Consider the following 13,759-nt stretch of genomic DNA (forward strand, 5'->3'; position numbering starts at 1 on the left):
TTACTGATCAAATAAGTTGGTGCAAACATCTTTGCAAGATTTGGCTGAAATGTATCAACCGCCTCCCATATCTTCTCCCGCTGTGCTGCACCAAATCACCCGTTGTGCCCATATGCAATTACAGCTGCAGGGTCTGCCACTGCGCTTGAACTGGACGCGGGGAAACGGTAAATTATGCACATGAGCCCGCTACTAAGATCATTCTCACTCAGACTATGAAAGCCTGTCTCGTTAAACATAAAAAAGGGGAATGGCGGTTTGTGCTTGTGCTACTGACCTACCCGCATCAACAGGACAGCGGTCCTGGGTGAATTTCTGCGCTCCTGAGTTGATGTTTTGGGCATAGAAGAAGACGCAGGAGTTGAAGCAATTAGTCTACTCACCCTGTTGGTATTAGCCTCCAAGCGTTGATTTGTTTCACCGACGCGGCGCGAGCGCCCCCTCCTCTGTTTTTATGACCGAATGTCTAGTCACGGCTGTGCGGCAGGCAGCGCGCATGCGTGCGCAGCTACAGCTAAGACTGTACTGCAGACTTATACAGTGTGTGTACATAGAAAGTCATCGCACATTGTAAGTAGGCTTTTTAGGACTTGGACAAGGATTTTTTTTCCAGGATGATATTCACAGAATGAAAGTTAACCAACATTCACCTATCTCCAAATAATGATAAACGTCACAAATAAACTCATTTTTGCAATGCCGAACTGCAGCACTTCTGAGGGAATTCACTTTGTAGCTACACAAACTGCATATCCTGTATAACGTTTACTGTACACACCAGATGTGTTCTCCCACTGCAACATGGTTGTATTACAGAATACTTTAGCATATCTATTGCAATCAAGCACTTAATTAAATATGATACAACATTGTTATGGCAACACATTTTCATTATGTTAGTATGGTTCATTATTATGAAGAACAAAAGCTTTTTATATATATATATCTCAATATATAAATAAATATATCTCAATTGGACTACAATGAGAAAAGATCCTAGCAAAAGCCTGCTGTTCTAACTGTCTCTAATGTAAAGATCCTAAAAGTGACACAAGAAAAAACAGGTGACAGGTCAGCTTCAAAAGCTGAATGGTCAAAGCATAGTTTCCAGTATGATGTAAAATAAAAAGTTCAATAATGTGTCTGCTTCTCTGACAAATTAACACTTTGAAGACAAACATTGCATTTTGGGTAGCCTACCATAAACAACCAGTGTGTCCTCTGCAGTGATCAAGTTCAAGGAAACAGACATATTTCATCTAAAAAATCTCTTCAAAATTGCTTATAGAATATAAGATGCAAGCAAATGTGATTCCAGTGTTTGAAGTTTAATCTGGACAACAACCCAAATAACAGTAGTATAGTGCAACTTTTAGTATAACCTTCCCTCAGAAAAGAGACAATCTAAACACAAAAGACATCGTACCAAAACCTTGAAGGTTAATTATCTATTCAGCCGATCTCATTGACTGAATAACTGACCAGAAGCTGAAAAATAATTAAAGACAGCTGTTCTGGGTTTCAATTTTCAAATGTATCCAGATTACTTTATAATCCAGCTTTATGAGACAAGCTACAGTTTGCCATGTTCAGATACATATAACGCTAAAACTAAAGGCATCATTTATATTCACTTCCACCCTTATCCTTGAATATTAAGCAGAGATTTCCTGGAGTGTTTCATATTCTTAATGATCAATAATCAAGGGCAAAGCCTGCCTAGATTAAGACCCATGTCATCTGTGTGATGTTTGGGTCAGAATGCAACACGATAATTAATTTATTAATTCAAAATGCTCTTCATGAATTTAAAACCTCTGTGAAACTCAACCTGATAGACTCCCTAATCCATCAGAGAACTTATTTAAGACCTACAAATAAACCACAGTAACATCACTTGCTCACACGCAAACACACGTTCATAAACTAGATAAATAAATGTAAAGAATGCAAAATAAAGAGATGTTCAGCAGATGATATATCATACAAGTCAAGAACCCCTTCCCCGACTGACCAGAGAGCTTTTCAAATATCATGAAGTAGAGACCACATCAACTTCCTGTCCAGTTTAGACCAGGACAAAAACAGTTTCAGTGTTTTAGAAGTACTTTAAAGCGCTTGGGTTTTCTCATATATGCTTCACTTTAGGTGTATGATCAAGTGTTTTAAGAATATTTTAAGTACCAGAAAATTTCCAACCATGATCCGTTTTGAAATCATGCCTTTGCCCAGTGAAATAATGCTGCAGACAGCACCCGTTAGTGTCTGTTAGCTTATAATACCCATCACACAAAATGTGATGACAGAAGCCACACTGTTTGTTTTTTTCGTTTGAGCAGTGCAGGCGATAATGCGTCCTCTCCACCTTGCAGACGTACCGCAAACAGAATCCAGTCTTTCCCTTTTGAGAGGGAGTGAGATGTCCTGTCTGCCCCCCACTGGTGAGAGCTGAGAGAGCATCCTCCCCAGTGCCTACAGGAAGACGAACTCATCACTGTTTCTTCTGTTGTTCATCATGCCCTGTCTGCCGGGGGGCAGGATGTGGGCTGCAGGTCCACTGTTATTGCTGCCGTGGCCCTCAAGTCCAAAATCCTGACTCTTGCCCTCTACGAAGGTAAAGATGGGGTACTTCTCCTTCGATGATGACAGGGCCTGGGGGTACAACATAATCAAGTTATCAAAAATGTACTAAAACACTTCAGAATATCTCATAAGACTGACAACATTTAATTTGAGCTGTAACCATTTCCATACCATTTAATTACAAACCTGCTAATTACTTTTAATTACATTTTTTTGAATTGCTCATTTATGTTTGAATCACAGCACAGAATTGAAATATATATTCAGTTAAATAGATAAATAAAACAAGGAAATTCTGAAAATGTTACATTGTTCAAGCCCATCAAGTCAAAACAATGTTGCTATACAACTCAGACGTTGTATAGCAACATTGTGTTTTCATATGTTTATGATGTGATTTAAATCCCTCTGTGGATGGTTGTGGATCTCTCTCTCCCTCTCTTTTGTGAACCTGATATGGCTTTCATCCTTGGCTAAAGGATATAAAAATGGAAGCACTGAAGAACATTTCCTTAGCATCAAGATAATTCAACCTGATCCTATCGGACGGAAGATATTTCGCTTATTCCAAAGATTGTACTTGTTACATTTTTTGTTCTCCTCTGTTAATAAATGCAATCAAATGTAGAGTTACGTTTTGTCAGCAGGGTGTAAAACCTCACCTCACTGACAGCAGAACATAGAGACGCAAAGTCCTTCTTGTTCTTGGCATAAAAGCCGATGGTACAGCTGGGATCCATGCGGTTGAAGGGCATCTTCTTAGGAGAGCTACAGTGGAACGACTAGAGAGTGACAGAGGGAGACAGAGGTCATTCAATAACAGTCGATAAAGTTCATGACGGGACATGGGTTATCTTTAATGGTCTGTGCAGTCAAAACACTATTGACAGTGAAAGTCACATGTCTGATTTGATCTGATAAAACGCCAGACAGACTGGAGTGAGAGAGATAGTGACGCATTTTTATAAATAGATGAAGACAATGCGACCAACCTCCAGTGAGAAGTTGACTTGTGACACATCCACCAAAGGCTGGCAGTAGTGAGGGTCCAGATACAGCAGCTGCTCGTCTAACACACAGGGAGGACACACAGAAAGAGGATTAAACAGCTGCATTTATGTATAAACTCTCCACCTGTCAAGAGCCAGTCTGTTGATCAGTCTGTTGTTTTTATGCATTCAATTCACCTACTCGACAGTTGTTATTGTAACGCCCTTTGTGACCGTTTTTGAAAGGTGCTTTATAAAACCGTTATTACTATATTGCTCTCATGTTAATGTGCTTCAGACATGAATACATTCTTTGCCAAAATGTCCCAGGACTCTCTTTACTTATCAATGTAATATCACAAAGTACAGATGCTTTTAGAGTTAGATTTTGCTAGAAATATTGGCTCCTCTGTGGTACTACATTTTGCATGCTGTATCCTAGGAACACCAGGTCCTTCCTCTGAATAAGGAATTTGTTTTCCAGCCTTCTTTACAAAAAAAATTCTTACCTTGGAAGCCAACGAAGTATAGTGAATGCTTCGGTTTGCCTCCGATGATTCCAATACAACACTCCAGCTTCAGGATGTTCTGTAAATGAAGACAGGTGTTTTCAATATGAGTCAGAATATATGAAGAAGAACACAAGTTTTGCAACAGGATTCAGTGGGAAATATTATTGCAGTAAGCACTGAGGAATCAAAGGTGTGAAAGCAGAATATTCAGACCTTGACACATTCGATGTAGGACGGGTTGAGGACTTCCCCCCCGAGCCGTACAGGCACCAGAATGAGGACAGACTTCCAGGCCTGGCTGGACGGGTCAGGCGGGGTCTGGCTCAGCGACAGGTCACACAAATGCACCACATCCTCTTTGTACACTGCAATGCATGGGAACATAATGATAAATAATATGAAGAAGACTTCTTTGAGGTGTTGCCAAAAGAATACATGTTGGGGCAAGGTTATAAACAAACTGATAACTCTGAACTGAGAGGACTTATTATGAAATTCAACAGATATCCGGTCTGTTTTTCTCACCAGTACAATCCTGAGCCACGTATACAGCCAGGTTGTGGAGCACAGAGGTTTTGGCTACTGCTTTCCTGAAATTAAATCAATTCATAACGCCAATCAATGTTTATGCATGACAGCTATCTAAATCATTTTGGAAAATAGTAAAACCTAGGTTGTAAAAACACATGCCTGTTCCAACGCCCTTACCGTAGTATGTGAGCCACGATAGAGGGTCCGTACCAGTCTCCAGCCTTCTTCCCTGAACTTTTACCGATGTCCACCAGCTGGTGAAGCCCGAAAGGTGCATGCGGCTGATCCCCGAACCAGGAGACCAGCTTGTGGTGGAGGGTCTCTCCCTGACTGTCCCTTCTATACTCAGGTCTCTTCTTCTGGCTGCACTTGGGTACCTGATCACTCATCAGGGACTTTTCAGGCGTGTTGGATCCGCGTGGAGAGCCAAAGGAGGGGATGGGGACCCCTCCTGCCCGGGCTGGGGAGCGTGGTCTGAACACCTCAAAGTCCACTTCAGTGAGCTGCTGAGCGTCTGGCCAAGCCCAGTCTACAGAACACAAAGAGGCTTTTAGTTAGGAACCAAGGATCCGGGCTAAGAGGGCTTAAACATATTTTGTAAACATATTTTGAATGCCATACTACAATGGACACAATGAAAATGTTTTAGGAAAAGACAGAATGAGATGGAGTAGAGGAGAAAAGTACAGTGCAGGGGGCCTTGAGACAGACAAATATGTTCTGCAATCAAATAAACTGAAAGAAATACAACTTTCTGCAGAGATAATGTTATATGTGTCACAATACTGAGAGATAACTGTATTGGCTTCCCGAAAAGATAAGCAACCCCTTTTAAAAAGGTCCCAATTGGCTTACACTGTAATACAAATTAACCTATAGTGTGTAACTGAGGGCAACCAACCTCTGGGCATCAGATGGACCAGCAGCCCCTGCACCAGCAGCATCTGGCCGCTGCGCAGCATGCAGCCCCAGCCACAGTCTGTGGTCAGGGTGGAGCCGTCCAGCTGAGGGAACTCCCTCCTGTAGGTCAGCCAGATCCTGGAGACAAAGGCCAGACGAAACCGCTCCACCTCATCTGAGAGGAGGGGAAGGGATGAGGACGAGACCAGGGAAAAAGAAAAAACCTTTACAATGAGTTAAATCAAACCTTTAATGATTTGTCTGTATTTTAAAGAAGGCCTGTTGCTTAAATGTTGGATCTGATCTTTGTAATGCCAAAACAACTTGAAGATCTGTTTAATAAAAGTTTTTTAAGTCATCTGCTTGGTGTTTTCTGATTTAAACCCAGCAACCGTTCAAAGGAAAAGGGTTTACACTGCTGTGGTTAACCAAAACCCACATGACAACAACACCTGGAGTCTCTCTTTAGAGAACAGCATTGACTGCTAGGCATTTTTAATCTTGAGATTTTAATATACGTTGTGCATTTAGTGTTTACCTTCACTGTTGAGCAGATAGGAGTTTCCCAGGACGATGACTGGCGAGGTTTTGTTGAATGAAGTTTTAGATTTGACAGTCCAGCCTACAGAAAGAGGAGCATTTAAAAGTAAAGTTGGTGTAATAACAAATAGAAAGCGCTGAATTAGGGTATTTTAGATATTTCTCTCGTTGTTTCCAACATATTAACCGTAAAAAAACAGATTTGACCAGACTTAATAAACTGTGTATGTATAAATACTGTATATACACAAATACATATATACAGAAATCTCAATCAGAAGCCAATGAACATTAGAGCAGCACCCACACACTCTTCCTCAAAGACTAAGTACAAACCATATTTGACGTTGTTCCACGCTGTCATCAGTTTGGATTTCAGTTTGTCCAGCTCGTCCGGCTCTCCGTTGGCCTCTCTGCCGGGCTCTGTGGTCGGGGCCGGCCTGAGACCGAAGCTGCCCTGCCGCTCGAGGGGCTGCGGCCTCCGGCTCTCCACCAGCTCCTCCTGCATCACCACCCCCACGTACTGTACTGCGCTGGGGGAAACCGAGTTCATGCCGCTGAGCACTCAGAGCTCAAGTCCAACGCTTCTCATTGCAACATAGAACTGAAAGGGGAAAGGGAAGGAGGTGATTATTGACTGCTGACAGGTGTTCACATTCTTCAATGCAAACATTACATTACATTTCATTTAGCTGACGCTTTTATCCAAAGCGACTTACAATGACCAATTACAGGGACATTCTCCCTGGAGTAACTAAGGGCTAAGTGCCTTACTCAGGGGCACACTAGTGGTGGTGTTCCTGGCGGGATTTGAACTCACAACCTTCCGATCTTCACCCCACTATCCATAAACACTCTTTAAATCAACAACATTTACTCAATAACATGCATTTGTACATTTTTAAACCCAATATATTTCATCTAATATTTTTTGATTTCTGTCTACTGCTTAGAATAAATACTGCATGTCTGGAAGAGGGACATTCCTCCGTTAATCTTGACGTTTCTCCTTTTTTCTTCCCTGTTAAAGTTTATTTGAATTGCAAAGCTCTCTGAAGTCGATTATTAATCTACAAGTTAAGGAATATTATAAATATATGTTACCACTATATGATGTCAAACTACATTTTCAGGGCTATAAATGACATTTCCAACTCAAACCAGATGGTTTTATTAATCTGTAAAAGGGAAACAGCACAATAACCAGTCTGTAAACCAAATCATCAATTCCTGAAAGATATAAATAACTGCAACGTAGTCGGAGTAAACTTCCCAATGCACAACACACAAAGGAAAACACCCGTGACTTGTCCACCCTGCCCAGAAACTGATGAGTAGTAGTTTCAACAGGGAACAGAAGCACGGTGTGGATTGCACTAAAGAAAGAGAACATTTCTGTGAAGAAAAGCCATGTGATCAGCATTTGACAACAGGCATGGAAGGGCTTTTTCAGCGGCTGTGAAAGTCATATGACTGTAGTGGCTGTCATCATTCCTCACAGCAGATCAAACACTTAATGCAAATACTCACTACACTTGTCATGTGAGCGTGGTGACCCTTAACTATAAGGCAACATACTTATTTGTGATTAACATCCTCACATATATTCCCATGCATTTGTTTGGTCCTCAACATCAATGCAATAAAGTCAACAAAACATGTTTTAACTCGACATCCATGACCAATTATAAACTGACAGCCGTACTGTTACACCTCCTTTAAACACAGCTAATTCAACTACATTAAAGATTCACTAGCTAACAACTACATACCTGCTGTAGAAACCAGTTAAGAAGGTCAAAACTTTGGAGTATATTGACTCATTCCAGCAATATCCTTAGTCTTCATCCACGACAGCAGTCTTCAAAAATAAATTAAATGTACTAGCTTGCTAAAGCTAAGCTAAAGGTTAGCATTGTTGACGCTAGTCCCCGGCGCTAGCTACCTAGCATTCAGACCGGACAGAGCGATGATATTGACTTTTCAGCAAAACGCAGTTGGTGTCAGTTTGTTGGGCATTCTTAAATCCAACCAAGAAGCTAAGTTGTACAAGCTATGTTGAAAATAATCAAGTACATAGTGGCGTTTGCTCCCCTGACGAACAACCGCTTTAGCGACCCCCTTTTGACAGCAAGAGCAGAGAACGTTTACTTCCTGATGTCCTTTCCTGCTTCAACGCCATTGGTTGAGAACGCTGACTGTAAAATACAGTCTACGGATAATAATCGAATAAAACGTACAAAAGTATTATCAGTCAAATGTTCTTCGTAGGCTATATTGAAAGTAAAAATGTTTAAAACAATATATTATTCTGTTTTTATCAGTAGCAAACATGTCCAATTATTTTAATGTTGTAGTTTCTCCATTGAGAGTCAATTTTATATATTTTACATTTCTGATTTTAATACTGGGTGGGTAGGCCTATATTAAATGTACAGTAGCCTACAGTATATCGCATCATTTGTTTTTATATTTCAAAATAACAAGTAACTATAATGATTAAATAAATATAGTAGAGTAAAAATGAAATTACTTGCCTTCATAATGTGATAGAGTAAATATAGCATAACATACATGTACCTCAAAATGTACTGAAGTATAGCACTTGAGTGAATTGACTTAGTTACGTTTCACCACTGCCTATTGGGCTACAAATCAAATGATAGTATTGTCCAAAACAACAATTAGTTTTGCATGTGTATTGTGTATGTATGTGTGTAGTGCATAGCATATCCTGAATTTCCCTATGGGTATCAATAAATAAAATCTTATCTTATTTAAGGTAAATATACTATGACATAACATGTGATAATAACAGTTGTATTTTTGTTGTACCTTTAAAAATGAATAAAATGGAGAACGGACAATACCAACAGATAAACCTAAATGGAAAACACCAAATCAACTTTATTAGTTCTTGTAAGTTATTTGTGCTGTGAAATTATTTTGTATTTATTATTGTCTGTGTGAAGCCTAAAAAGTGTTAACTGCGATAAGATAATGTAAGGTGTGTTCAGCATTTACACAACAGATTCAAATCACAGAAGGGTTTTGGAACAAATCTCAGAATTTTATTCCACATACTGCACTTCAGGTGTCTGCATTTGAATCACATCTATCATAAACAAAATGCCTCATGGTACAAATAAATACACTTCAGTGAACAGAGAAATGTGGAATGCTTTTTATACTGTAGAATCCATATATGTATACAGTATATTTTATTTTTCTTCAAAATAACTTACAAACAATACCAGCAAATGAAGATTTCCTTTTCAAATAAAGTGCATTTATACTACTATCGCTGTCAATCACAAAAAAAAATCTCAAACATGTAACACTAGCATAGACATCATTGATTGGGAAAAGGCCTGAAAGAGGGCATAATAGCTGTATAAGATTACATTACAGTTCGTTTTTCCAATCAGGTGATCAGAGCTGACCTGATGACTCATTTATTACATCAAGATAAAAAAAGAACTGCGTCCTATCAGTAGAATATATAAGACAGTATATTATATTAAAAATGTTAATCCCTATTCCAGAAGATACAATTAACAGTCACGCGAAGAACACAACAACAGAAAGGGAATTCATCCATGTTTCAAGTGTCCATTTGATAATAACTGCAAATATTTTGTCATTAAAACAAATGCATAATCAGTAACCCTATGGCTAATAAAGTCCATTCTGCAGTATTTTGGTGGTCTTGGCTTGATTACTAAAAAGAACATTTTATGGAAACATGTTTAATAGTCGATATGTTGTCCACTGGAGGGCAGTAGTGTACAATGCCACACAAAAAGAAATGGTTAGTGCATGGCCGGAACTTTCTCATGTCAAAAGATTGGTACCTCAAACATTGTTAGATTCAAGAATAAATTGCTAACAGCCTTCTTTTAAATAAAAACTACGAATGTAAAAAGACCAGCCAAATCGACTTCCCACAGAATAGAATAGCTATTAGCCACATCCAGCTCTTTGTTTCAGTTTTTCCAACAAATAAAAAACGAAATTATGAGCAACTGCTCCCAGCATAGCAAAACAGATTGGGAACAAATGTTAGACTTTTTTCCTTTTGGACTTAAAAACAAATTCCAGTCAATTAACTTCTTCCTCTGTGTGAAGTTGCTGTTGTTGGTTGAATCAGTTTACATTTGTAGACCTTCAAATAATCAAAGTTGTTTTAATAAATAACTGTCACAGAGTGAGGTATCAAATCAAAGATGGATTAAATAATTTGACAGATTTACTTCCTTCAAAAAATCAGCTATTAGCAGTTTAGTGACAGCAGTCGTAACCACATCTGTAATTGATTTGCATAAGATTATGTACAATGGATGGTTACTGAGAATTAACTACTAAGGATATGAATACAACAGTGGGAGAAGAGCACAAGTTGTTTGTCAGGAGAACATTTTATACTTTTCAGCAAATCTTTGTCAGTATGTTACAATGTGAGCGTTACATGAATCAATCTTGACTACCTAACACGATACAGTCATTCTGATTATAATGCAGATAAACTTGTTTGATATACAGTACCATGCCCATATCCACTACCCCTACCTTAGCTAAAGAGCCCTTTAACAAACACAATACAGTATGCTACATCCATGACTGCCTGATTTTCCTGTTTTGGCTCAAAACAACATATGAATCCACCCAATATGTGCTTGCAATCCTTTTAATATATCCACATAAGTTATCACTGCGTGGTTTGTAAACAAAGTAGCAGTGAAGCCTGTAACTGTTTACTGGATGGATCTGCTGCCAGTTTTCTTTCAGTTATGATGGCCCTTGCTGAGTGTTATTGCCGCTTAAAAAGACACACGTTCTCACACACATCTTAAGTCACTCACTCGCACACACACTCACGTCCCAATTCATGGAGCATGGGTTTGAATGCATGACAATTAGCTGCTGACATTGCTGCCTCCTGTGGCAATGTGTGTGTGTGTGTACATGTGTTTGTGTGTCGGCTGCAGTCAGAGGCATGGGGAGAAAAGAGCTGTGGTAGCCCTCCTGCAAAGGGGAGATAAGCGCTGAGCCTGAGCACTGTCAAACTCGCTTTCCTATGCAGACGGACACAGCCTTCAAGAACCACCAGAAATAGACCCAAGGTGGCTTCATACACACACAAACACACATATACACACAATCCCATGCGACAGACAGAGCTGGACAGTGCTTGACGTGACATCCAGTGACAGTGGGCCTGCTCTGGATTTGTCTGACCGTGCACAGTAACTCAGTAAACTGCTGGATGAAGAAGAAATGAGCTTTATCATGTTTACCCCGCTGTAGCCAAACTGAGGCAGTGTGTCATTTCTGTAGCTTGATGCAAAATTACAATTGGACTGTGACTCAGTTCATCATTGTCCTGTTTGAAAAGCAGTACATTGAAAAAGGGCAGCTTGAAAGACACAAATAGAGTGACTGGATTTGGTATTCACAGTTTTCAGCATGTTTTGATCGGTAAAGCACTTGTTGACCTTCTTGTACCTTTAATAGATGTACAGTACATACCATAGGACATGCATTCACATAGACCCACACACATATACATCTGATAAAGTGTTCCACATTACATTAAGAGTCTTCTTATTAAATACTTTAAAATAGAAAATCAACAGATAATGCACCTTAACAGTAGATAATTTTTCTCCTGGTTTTAAGTTAGAATCAGTCAATGATTGGAATAAATAAATAACATTTTATATACTCTGTCACTGGAATGTACATTGTTTTTAAGTGCTTGACTTCTATTACATTGTTATTCCAAAAAAAAAGGCATATTTTCTTTCCTTTTACTCTTTTAAAGTCCCATTTGGTCACATTTTTGATTGGCTGCTACCTTTTGCAGCCCTCTCTAGTGTTGAACCAGCTGGACTCTGGGTGACCACCGAAGCCCCTCGACCTCCTGCAGGAGTGTCAGACTTTACTGCTGAGCCTCCATGCCTCTCCTCGGCTGCTTTAGTCTGCAGGTCTTTGCTCTTGGACGATTCCTGGGAGCCAAGCTTGATTGGCCCGAGGACATTTTTGGCCACAGTGGTCAGCTGGCTGACGAAGCTCGTCTTTTCACCGGGGGAGACAGGCCTGGACTTACAGAGGGAAGGTCCGCAGAGAGAGGGGGCGACAGAAGTCGGGGAGGGAGAGGGGGAAGGCGAATGCTCCTCCACCACCTCCAGACGACATTTGTCCTCCCAGTCTAGGGTTCCCCGGTAGCAGTTGACCGGCCCAAGCCCCTGCCTTACCTTGCCCAGCGAGAGCGGCGGCCCATGTGGGGGGACGACTGGAGCGAGAACGCGAACTGGGAGTTTGGGGCTTTTGGAGCCAAAGTCTGGAGTCCTTGAGTCAATGCTCTCTGCTCCTGCCTTTCTCAGACTGTCCCCCATACCTGGTGGTTTAAAGGTTTTGTTCATGCTGAGAAAACCTGCTTTCACTGCGTTGATGGAGATTGATTTATCTGGAGTAGAAGCAGAGCTCTTAGTGAAGGCGGGACTAAGCGGACCAGGCCTGTTTCTGTTATCTCCTTCCTGCTTTGGTTCAGTTCTGCCCCATAGCTGCTCCTGGGGCTCTCTACTGTAAGGTGAAAAATGTTTGGCTGCCTGGTAGTCTTGCTGTTTTGAATTCAAGTCTGACGGACTATGGGGAATTCTTTCAGGTTCCTTATGACCACCTAGACTTCCTGTTGTTTTGGTAGGGGTGCTGGAAGTTGTAGTTTTTGTGGTTTCTGCATTTAGTCTGGAGCTCTGGCCAGCATGCGGGCTAAACGACAGATCACTTGTTTGAGGTTTTCTTGTTAACGGTGACTGGGATGATGTTCCTCCAAGCCGACCCAATCTCTCCAGGACTGAATCAGTCGCCCTGTCTTTCTCCCTTTCCCTTTCCCTTCCTCTCTCCCTCTCTTCCCTATCCCTCCCAGCCAGCAGTGTTTCCCTGCTTAACGGTGACTCCTGTCTCCCTAGTCTCCTTACAGGCTTCAGGACACCCGTCTCTGGACTTGTAGAGGATGAGGGCAGGGGTGGAGGATTTTGAGGCAAATGTTCCCCCTCTGTCTCCAGCAGGCTCTGGAGGCCGAGCTCACAGAGGAAAGCATCCTTACGATACTCAGAGTGCTGCACCTCTAGGCTGTGCTTCCTCAGCGGACCCCCGAGCCCCCCAGAGCTGGACTGGGTCAGAGGCGAGCCCAGCTTCTCTGCTGACTGCACCCGTTTGAGAAGAGGCGATCGGGGGGGTTCAGCACTCTTGGGCCTTGGACGGACCACCGGTGGCGAGGAGTGGAGCTTCACGGGAAAGGACTGAGTGGTGTTGGAGCTCCCCACCGTGTGGCCAGGCAACGGTGGAGGAGAAGACTGGGTAGGAGAGGGGGTGTGGGCGAGAGGGGACAGGGGGATGTTACCTGCAGACTTACAACGGGCAGAGCGATACTGCCGGTGGAGTTTGGGGGAGAGGCCGTGCAGGGAGCTGGGCCTCATGTGCTGAGAGGGAGCGGGGGAGTTTGGGGTGCTGGAGGCTGGAGAGCTGCTCAGGGAGGAGGCACCTATGAGAACACAAAGCAGAAAATATCAACACGATTTCAAGGCTTTAAATAAGCTCACTTTACTTTCCCTACGATGTGTTTTGGAACTCCCAATTTTTTTAATGATGTCTTCTTGTTTTCTTTGCAGTATTTAATGTAATCTTTCTAATCGATCGGAG

General features: G+C 41.4%; 2 protein-coding genes across 5 annotated transcripts in view; both read right to left on the reverse strand.

Moving 5' to 3' along the window:
- Window positions 1–1,307: 1,307 nt before the first annotated feature.
- Window positions 1,308–8,206, reverse strand: atg4da (autophagy related 4D, cysteine peptidase a). Its single transcript, XM_034203241.1, has 11 exons — window positions 7,828–8,206; window positions 6,392–6,659; window positions 6,054–6,137; window positions 5,517–5,690; window positions 4,793–5,144; window positions 4,610–4,674; window positions 4,298–4,449; window positions 4,082–4,160; window positions 3,576–3,652; window positions 3,246–3,365; window positions 1,308–2,652 (listed from the first exon to the last, which is right to left on the reverse strand). Exons 2-11 carry the CDS (start codon window positions 6,606–6,608, stop codon window positions 2,473–2,475), a joined length of 1,500 nt encoding a protein of 499 aa, XP_034059132.1. The 5' UTR covers window positions 6,609–6,659; window positions 7,828–8,206; the 3' UTR covers window positions 1,308–2,472.
- Window positions 8,207–9,114: 908 nt separating this feature from the next.
- LOC117538014 (microtubule-associated serine/threonine-protein kinase 1-like) overlaps window positions 9,115–13,759 on the reverse strand; it is a 78,423-nt gene continuing 73,778 nt past the window's right edge. For 2 of the 4 annotated variants that reach the window (XM_034203500.1, XM_034203498.1), the window contains exon 27: window positions 9,115–13,601. In XM_034203500.1, coding sequence (XP_034059391.1) covers window positions 11,890–13,601 — 1,712 coding nt within the window. In that variant the 3' untranslated portion in view covers window positions 9,115–11,889. The remainder of the gene's footprint in view (window positions 13,602–13,759) is intronic. The other 2 variants (XM_034203499.1, XM_034203501.1) reach the window with 1 other exon arrangement.

This window comes from Gymnodraco acuticeps, unplaced genomic scaffold (genome assembly GCF_902827175.1).
Source record: "Gymnodraco acuticeps unplaced genomic scaffold, fGymAcu1.1, whole genome shotgun sequence".
In the NCBI taxonomy this organism is placed as follows: Eukaryota; Metazoa; Chordata; class Actinopteri; order Perciformes; family Bathydraconidae; genus Gymnodraco; species Gymnodraco acuticeps.

What these genes read in the sequence shown, in the direction of transcription:
- atg4da (XM_034203241.1), bottom strand. Translation starts at nt 6,608, where the DNA reads ATGAACTCGGTTTCCCCCAGCGCAGTACAGTACGTGGGGGTGGTGATG. An exon ending in ATCGTGGCTCACATACTACG is followed by an intron (nt 4,675 to 4,792) that starts GTAAGGGCGTTG and finishes ATTTAATTTCAG; the next exon opens with GAAAGCAGTAGCCAAAACCT. An exon ending in AAGTCAACTTCTCACTGGAG is followed by an intron (nt 3,366 to 3,575) that starts GTTGGTCGCATT and finishes GTCACTCTCTAG; the next exon opens with TCGTTCCACTGTAGCTCTCC.